The 9,880-nt window shown below is 34.3% G+C and overlaps 1 protein-coding gene across 1 annotated transcript; it reads left to right on the top strand.

Annotated features, from left to right (window-relative positions):
* The first annotated feature begins 1,669 nt into the window (after positions 1-1,669).
* lhx2a (LIM homeobox 2a) lies at positions 1,670-7,171 on the top strand. Its single transcript, XM_084386247.1, has 4 exons — positions 1,670-1,939; positions 2,940-3,277; positions 4,667-4,863; positions 6,460-7,171. The coding sequence occupies exons 1-4, from the start codon at positions 1,698-1,700 to the stop codon at positions 6,718-6,720; spliced, it is 1,038 nt and encodes a 345-aa protein (XP_084242373.1). The 5' UTR covers positions 1,670-1,697; the 3' UTR covers positions 6,721-7,171.
* Positions 7,172-9,880: the final 2,709 nt, after the last annotated feature.

Genomic DNA, 9,880 nt, shown 5'->3' with positions numbered 1-9,880 from the left:
TTTAGAGACATCTCATCATTTTCCACTCAAAGGAGGTAAAATATTAATATTGTGCTGGAGGAGAGCTATCAGCTGCTACTATCAACATGGAAAACAAATCAGTAAGCTTTTAATTTTATTCTCTTATGATACATAGATAAATACAACTTTTTACATTATTTTAATTTGCAGCAATGTAATGAGTTTATAAAACCTGTTCATTTTGATGTTAATTTTGTACATTTTTATTTTATTAGTTACATTGTTTACAGTTTTGTGCAAGAAGTCAATATTTAGACTATTCATTAATATGAAAAGTGACAATTTTATTTTAAAATAGGCCTATATATTAAAAGTAAAATTCATTATTATTAAAGTTACCTTGATATTTAACTGTAGGTTATTTGTATTGGTTAGTGTGATACATTCTAAATCATGTTTCAAATAGCAGACAGTAAACCACAAATATACTTTGAATGGTAAAGTAAGATTCAAAACATTATTTATTCATATAAATAATACAAATTTAATTAAATTCACATTTATTTGTATAGAGCTTTTCACAATATCGTTTCAAAGCATCTTTACAGAAAATGCATTGATCTGTTCTCAGAGGTGACTGTCCAAGTTATGTCCATCAGAAATGTACAGTTAGACATCATGCAGTTTGCTAACATCATGTATTCATCAATAATGGTCTCATAGTTATTACAAGTTGTGATCAATATACAATAGAAAATTTGGCAGTTGTGTATGTTGATTCAGAGTTGGTGTTGGTGTCATCTCTTCAGGTGATCGTTCATCCCCAGGTAGCGACAGAAAAGCAAATGGAAAACGATTAGCGTAGCTGCTGTCCATAACATTTCAAGCAAAAGATAAACATGTGCATTTGATCTGAAATAACTACTAGATACATTATGTGAATGTTTGCTAAAGAGATCTGTCTTTGATCTAGATTTAAACTGGGAGAGTGAGTCAGAGCTCGAACATTATCAGGAAGGTTTAGGAGCCAAATGAGAAAACACTTTCCCTCCTTTAGTGGATAGGTAGCCTACAACCAAAAGTCCAGAGTTGTGTGACCTTAAAGATCATGATGGATTGTAGGGGCGATAGAAGATCAGTTAAATAAAGGAGATAAACCATTTAGGGCCTAATAGGTCAGTAGCAATACATAATAATAATGATAAAATAATTAATAATAATACTTAATAATGTAATCGATACAGAATTTAATAGGTAACCAGTGTAGAGATGATAAAATTGGTGTTATGATCATATTTTCTTGACCTGTAAGACCTCTTGCAGCTTCATTTTGGACTAATTGTAGCTTGTTTATTGAGGATGCAGGAGAATCAGCTAGTAATTCATTACAGTAATCTAGTTTAGAGGTCATGAATGCATGAACTAACTTTTCTGCATCAGAAACACATAGTATGTTCCGTAGCTTAGCAATGTTTCTGAGGTTGGAAGAAGGCTGTTTTTGTAACATATAAAATATGGTTAAGTTGCTGTCTAATATAACACCAGGTATATGGATGAAGAGTATAGCCTCCTACATAATTCTAGATGCAAATTTTATTCTAAGAGATTCTGCTGGTTTTTGGTCCAATGTGTAATACATCAGTCTTTAAAATATAAATATTCATGAATTCACACAGGGCTAATATTCTGCTGTTTAGGCAAACGCTTGGCACATATTTCTGTAAAACATATGACAAATGAGATTTAGGATGTTTGATAACGATGGTAAATGTTTAATGGTGTTCCAGGACCCGGGCTGTGAGTCACCAGTGTGCGCGGGCTGTGGCGCGCGGATCTCGGATCGCTTCTACCTGCTCGCGGCAGACAGACGGTGGCACGAGCGCTGTTTGAAATGTAGCGCGTGCCACGCTGACCTGGAGTCAGAGCTCACGTGCTTCAGTAAACACGGAGACATTTACTGCAAGGAGGACTATTACAGGTAAAATAAACGTATAGGCTACATAGCTGAACGTTGGTTGTTATATAGCCTATTCAACATCTAAATTAGACCCAATTGTTACTCACTGCATTGCTGTTATTGCTATGCTATAGGAGACCGCGTTTAGTTGTCACGATTTTACCCCAACGAAGGTTTATTTGTGATCCTTTTTTCAAAAAGTTGTTGAATTTAACATTTAACAAACGTTGACCTTTCACCCCAAAAGCGCGGTAATTTGTCACAACGTAAACCCGCTGTGTATTGACACTAATTTGAGTAGAACAACTATAGCATTTCATATGAAATTATAAAAAAAAAAAAAACGGGTTTCTGCAGGTCTTAAAAAAGTCTTAATTCATCCTTACACAAATTAAGGCCTTAAATCAGAGCAAAAAGTCTTACATTCATAAAGTTAGGCAATTAATGTTGCATGCATTGCAAAAATGATTATCTTCCTCAGTATTTTTGTCCTGTTTTCCAATAAAAAATCTCCTTAAATCAAGATATATTTTATTGTTTTAATCATAAATTCACAATTTTGACACAATATTTTATGTCATTTTGCATCTCAAGTAATTGTGTCTTGATTTAAGAATCTTTTTTGTAAAATGAATTAAAAAGTTATGGATATATGTTGTATTTTCAAACTCTGAAGTGTTGCCAATACAACTCATTGTGTTTCTCCTCAGACATTTACATTTGGAGAACATATGTATTGCGTTCCCTTCATTCCTTAAATTGTCTTTAAAAGTCTTGTTTTATGAAGGTTTTACCTTCATAAAACCTGCAGAAACCCTGAAAAAGTCTACAACATCTTCAAAATTATTTTAGAAGATAGCCTAATTATGAAATCATGAATCAACAAAAGTGCAAAAGATGCTAAATACCTAACAATTGTTCAGTGACAACTTGCCCCAACACCCCTGTCCTGAGCTTTCACAGTTCACACATGTGAAAAGCTTCTTAATAAAGCCATACAATGATATCTTCTCTTAAGTAGTAGGTTTTCTTCGCAAAGATGTGCACGGTGTCACCTGGGAATCTCTGCTGCAGAGATAGTGATGCGCGCCAGGGATCTGGTGTACCACTTGAGCTGTTTTTCCTGTGCCACCTGCGACAAAGTGCTGTTCACTGGAGATCACTACGGGATGAGAGAGACGTCAGTGTACTGTCGGGTAGATTTCGAGATGATGCTACAGAAGGAATGCCTTAAGGATTTGTATTATTCAGACGTGTCTCCAATAGATCTAAACTCTGAGAGCAGCACATACAATGAAGGGACACCTGTGCGCAGAGGACGGACCAGGAAGAGGAAACATTTTGATGCCTCTGACCATGGTACTTATAATTCAGTTAATGTATTTTAGAGTGTAGCATAACTGTAGCATAATTTTATATATTTTCTAGTGCTGTCAAATCGATTAAGAGTGATTAATTGCATCTAACATAAAATTTTGTGTTTACATAATATAGGCTATGTGTGTGTATATATATATTCATATATTTATATATATATATATGTCTGTGTGTGTGAGTGTCCGTTATACATACATACAGTATATATATATATATATATATATATATAGGCTGATGGGTCCTTAACACAAGCTTACATTATATTTATATTTACAACATTAACTACTGGCACAAGCTGATTGGTTCAGCAGCAATAATAAACAGCAGCAGCATAGCAGATCTATTCCGCCAAGATCTAATACATTAACATTGTCATATCCATTACCATGCTAAAAATCTTCAGAGAGTTGTAGAAATGATGATAGATGATAGAAAAAAAAAAAAAAAATATATATATATATATATATATACATACATATAATTACACTATATATGTATAGATATAGTGATTGTGTGTGTGTGTGTGTGTGTGTGTGTGTGTGTGTAGTATATATACACAGATGCACACACACACAGACATATATAGTATATATATAGTATGTATGATATATATCATGATTAATCGATTTGACAGCACAGGTTATAAGGTTTATTGTAGCTATGTGGGCGCTCAGTTTTTCCTGTCTTTTAAAACATTTGGCCAAAATCTTGTGTTATAAAAGATTAGTTGCTTACACAAGCTGTATTGGCTATGATTAGAGCAAATACCAGACTAAGACACTCTTCTCAGCTCCTCAAATACATAAAACATTAGCCTTCACACACATTGTGTTTTTTGAATAATGAAAAAAATGACTTACCCTTGCACTGAATTTTCATCATTTCATCATTTCATATATATATATATATATATATATATATAATATATATTCCAAACTTTTGACCTGTAGCGTATATATTTAATTTTGGGATTATCAAAATAAAAATGTTAATAGTACTTATCAAATAATATGTTTACTATACAAAAATAGTCAGATCTCATAAAAAAAATGCACACACAAATATCATTAACAAATAAAATCCAATTGTTATTTTAATATGAGTACAATTTAAAAAATAATTAAATAGTAATAATTACTACTATATAAATATTATAAAATGACTTGAGTAAATCATGTTCTACACAAAACGGTTCTTATACAATTATTTAAGAGTAAATCGTCACTGTTGTGGAACTTTGTTCTCAAGTAAATGTGTGCAGAAGATGAAACTGAGAAAACAGTGTTTGCTATTGTTGACTATAATGCCCTGGCCTTTAGTGTTTCAGTGAGTCATATCAGTGATGATTAACTGTGTGTGCATGTGCTCTAGACGTGACTCACGTTAGGGATATGGGTGTGGACCTGTCGGAGAGAGTGAGCTGTCAAAAGTCCAAACGCATGAGAACGTCTTTCAAGCATCACCAGCTGCGGAGCATGCAGTCCTTCTTCACCCACAACCACAATCCAGATGCCAAAGACCTCAAAGAGCTCTCCCAGAAAACCGGCCTCACCAAACGTGTGCTCCAGGTCAGAAAAACATCACTGGGAGTTGAACAGAAATGACCTCTGTTTGAGTTAGATATACAGTGGGCTCCAAAAGTCTGAGACCCCGTTAAAAATGTGGCATTAAAAATCGAATGTAACAGTTAAAAAAAAAAAATTATAATGATAAATGCATAAGAAATATTCGAGATTCGGCATTATTTGTAGATCACTAATCAAAGTAAATTTGCAACATGGGTCTTGTGACTCCTTTGTACAGATGGTCAGATTTTCTTGTTTTCAAGTTTTCTTATTCGATTTCATGCACAGACTGTTTCACGTTTGGCCGGACATGTTTATTCTGACACCTTAAGTTCTGTTAATGATCATTTCACTAAAAATATATTTTTTAACTGGCATTGATAGTTCTATGAAGAATCTTTAACATCCATGGAAACATTTCATAGCACAAAAAGTTATTTTTATTAGTTTAGATTATTATGATGTTCTTTACACTAAGAAAAATGGTTATTTTTAGAACTGTTGACTGAAAGGTTATTTGAGGAAGCCGAAATGGTTCTTCTATGGAATACCCGACTTTATTGGTATTTAAAGGGAAAGTAGGACATTTTCGGAATGGCTAGCAATAGCAAGCTAGCTTTGAAAGCATGAGATCCTACCCTCCTTTCAGAGCATCTTCAAAGCCACGCCTCCTTCAAAACACATGAAATAGAGTTTGCAAAATGTCACGAGACGAAAGACGGTGTTAAACTACCTCCTGTCTCAAAGCACATAACATTACAGTAATAATGAACATAAACAACTTAAAGAGCACTGACCTGTATCACCTGACTGCTGCAGTTTATTTCGCCATTGATAGTGTTGCCATTGAAACGCATACATTTGAGTCACAAAACGCTCCGAGGATAACGTCACAGGTTTCCATCTCTTCCAAATGACAGTAGTTATGGCCTGAACGCAACATAAGCTGGTTGTTTTGGTTCAGGAGGAACTGTAAAACGCTGCTGTTTCGTTTGCGCTGCTCGGTGACTGACGTCTGTCTAACTCTGCATAGCATGAAACGCGCTGATGATGTGTGATGTCTGCGTGAGCAGGTGCGCGGGGGTAAGAAATACATACGCTCACAGGCAGGTCATATAAATAGATTTAGACCACTTAACATAGTGATTGCTATCAGGATGTGAAAAGACTTTCAACCAGCATAACAAAAAAAATTCTGGAACAAATCACCTACTCTGCCTTTAAATAGATTAGGCTTATGTTGAACTTTATTCTTGTACATACAGGCGCTGTATTTGCAAGAATAAAGCAGTACATTAAGTATTAAATGTCTATTGTTACATGAAAACATCTGAAATGTCTTGTGCATTTGACATATATTTCATCTAATCCACTTCATACATGATAAGGAACACAAATGAGTGTCACAGCAGGAAGCAAAAAGAGTCCAACTTGACGCTACGTTTTCAGCTCCTCCACTAACTAACTGCAAGCAGCAAATCTCGCCGATCGAGCCACAGCCAAAGTCAAACACACCTAAAAATCTCTCATTCCCTCCCTCACTGATATGTAAATTAGCCTAATGGAGTCAAATCCTCATGGTGTCTTTATTTTCTGCAGGTTTGGTTCCAGAACGCCCGAGCAAAATTCAGGAGAAACTGTCTATATCAGGAGAGCGTGGGAGTCGACAATGTTTCTGACAATTCCACCATCACGTCCCCATCGGTGCCTTCACCTGAGCTTTCTCACGGATCCTTGAGCCCATCAAGCCCCAACACCGGCACCTCTCCATCTCAACACACACACGCAACACAAAACACAACAGCATTAGACATTCACAATGTACACTCCCCAATTTCTTCAGAGTTCCTCTACCAGTAGTTTTTGATTGTTGTTAAACTATATTATCTTTAAAGTTAGTGTATTTGTTAGGTATTATTCATTAACCAAAGGAAAGTGAATGCCTGTTGGAGTCTTTGAAGCACCAGCACACAGTAAAAGAGAAGCCACCTCCACTGCTGATGTTTCGGGATGGAATACTTGCTAAGTATGTACAGCATTCTGCATATTATGGTATACAGTCTGTTGCATTTTAAGAAGTAGTTTGTTAAAATGCAATATCATATGCACGCATGAATGTTTCAAACAGTCGCATGTTAAATTGTTGTCACATGAAATCATTGTTTTGTATGTCGGCAAGTTGCATCCACATGTCACCTTGAAAATAAAAGTTATATAGCATTTTTTTATTCAGTTTTATATAGAAATGTCTCATTATCATTAGTAAGATGTATTGCAATGATTCATTAAATTGATCAAAAGTGACAACATTTATAATATTACAAAGGTTTTTTTGTTTCAAATAAATGCTGTTCTTTTGAACATTCTATTTATCAAAGAATCCTGAAAAAAAGTATTATAGTTTCCATAAAAATATGAAGCAGGACAACGGTTTTCAACATTAAGACTAATAAGATGAAGAAATGTTTCTTGAGCAGTAAATCAGCATATTAGAATGATTTCTGAAGGATCATGTGACTGGAGTACTGATGCTGAAAATTCTACATTTTAAAATATATTAAAATAGAAAACAAGCATAAACACACATACATAGCAGTTCACCCATATGCACAGAAAATCAGATGTGGTAACTTTGATTGGAACTCTCTGAACAAGATTAACAAGGTTGGGGGAATATATGTTTGTTTATTCATCACTGGAGTGTGTGGTGCTTGATTATATGTATAAGTGGCGTGTGTGAGAGTGTAAAGTTTGTCCAGGGTAATTATCCTGGTCCCTGCTGAGGTGATTGTGGTTTGCATTGTGCAGTTACGAGCTGAGACTGAAGTCTGCCAGTGCTGGCGAGTTACACGGTCACAACATCAAAAAGAGAAAGAGATTCGCTGCTGTCTTTCTTCCATGACCGCACTCTTTTATTAGCTGCTAATTAAGTTTTGCATATATTTTCCGGAATTTCTCTTCGTTAAGATCTCTGTAAAATTATGGATAGTGATCGCATAAATATTTTTTTTTTTGCATACTGCACATTTCATGCTTGTTGTGGTTTCCCGCAACCAAGTTTGTTTGTGTGAGTGAGTGTGTGGTTTGTGTTTACGCATGTGTGCCTTTATGGATGGCAGATTATACTTGCGCACGCACACACACACACAGAGCAACTTTGGGGTCGGTAAGGTTTTAAAATACAATAAAATAACAGTAAAATAGCAAACTATAGGGTTCTGGCGCAATATGGCTGCCGTCGCATCATCCAGGTGGATGCTGCACATTGGTGGTGGTTGAGGAGATGTAAAAGCGAAAAGCGCTCTAAAAATGTAACAAATTATTATTATATTATGAAATATTATTACCATTTAAAAAGTTTTGAAAATGTATTTTATTACTGCGATGAAAAACAGAATTTCCAGCATCATTACTCCAGTCTTCAGTATCACATCATTCTATGCTGATTTGATGCTCAATAAACATTTCTTATTATTAGTGTGGAAAACAGTTGTGCAGCGCAATATTTTTGTGGAAACTATGATTTTAAAAAATGCAGGATTCTTTGATGAATAGAAAGTTCAAAAGAACAGCATTTATTTAAAATAGAAACCTTATGTTACAGTAAATGTCTTCTTTACTGTCATTTTTCATCAATTTAATGATGGATAAAAAAAATGTAATCTATAAATGTATTACTGTATTCCGCTCCAAGTAATACCATGATAACATGGTATTGACTGGTCGTCTGGACACTTTTTGTAACTGTTTTTTGTTACTGTCTGAGACCTCGAGGGGGCGCTACTGAATTTCAAATGACTGAAATGCCTGACGATTGTTGAGAAAGAATCATAAAAAAAAGCAGACATCCATCCATTCATAGTTCCTCTATAGACACATAACCACACACACACACACGCACTTAAAGTGAAAAAGCAGAAGTCCTCCACACTCTCTACAGTTTTATGTCACTTTTTTAATGCCACTAAAAATATATATTTGCCACTTCCTCCAGCACAACACGTGCCAAACACAAGTGTGTCTGCAACAGCAAACCTTTGCCATGGTGCCCGTGAGTGTGTTAAGGCAGACATGTGTCTGAAAGGTATTTGCTCATAATTTCCCCACAAGAATGACAACTATTCAGGTTGAAAGTGAGTGTGTTTGTGCGTGTGAGAGACAGAAAGAGGTGGGAGATACAGCAAACTCTAGAAAGATGTGGGTCAGCTTTCCATTAACCATAACTAGCCACATGAAGAGTCTGGGGTTTTTGCTGTCGTACTGTTTTTGCACATGGGGTTATACTGAAGCAATGTTATCATGACACTATCATGATGAATATGAACTTTCTCATCTTTAAGTTCAGGTTTGGGATATATATTGGCTTTAGAGCTCCATCAAATGTTTAAAAGTCACATAATATGTGCAATCTATACCATAAATATAAATCCTGGACATTCAATACCCAGCATACATATGTGGTATATCATCCTAAGGACAATTCATTTTTCTCCATTACAGTGCATTTTGTCAATATTTCATGAAAAGAGTGTATATGGAATCTTAGGATCCAGATTAATTTTTGTCTATTAAAATATATTGTTATTCATTTTAAAGACAACATCTTTATGTAAAAATGAGACAAATTTGAAATAAAAATATTCAACATATTATTTTCATTATTATTATTAGGTGGTGGAGGCATTTTCACATTGATAAAAACATATAATATAACAATAAAATAAATATTGGACTAATTATTATTATGTATTATTATGATTATTACTATTATTATTATTATTATTTATTAGGTAGCAGTGCTTGCATTATTATGTCATATTTAAATAAAATAGTTTATAATATAATATAAACATAATTATTTAATTTCTTATTATTGTTAGCATCATCATTATTATTGTGGTATTGTCACGGTTAAAATAAGATATTGTAATATTGTACAATATTGTATTGTACTATTGCTAAATGAAATTATTGTCATAGAACTGTCACATTTAAAATAAAACAATGTACAAAATACTAT

This window comes from Rutilus rutilus (assembly GCF_951802725.1).
Source record: "Rutilus rutilus genome assembly, chromosome: 18".
NCBI lineage: Eukaryota > Metazoa > Chordata > Actinopteri > Cypriniformes > Leuciscidae > Rutilus > Rutilus rutilus.
The sequence above is the reverse complement of the archived record's forward strand: the minus strand, read 5'-3'. Positions and strand labels throughout refer to the sequence as shown.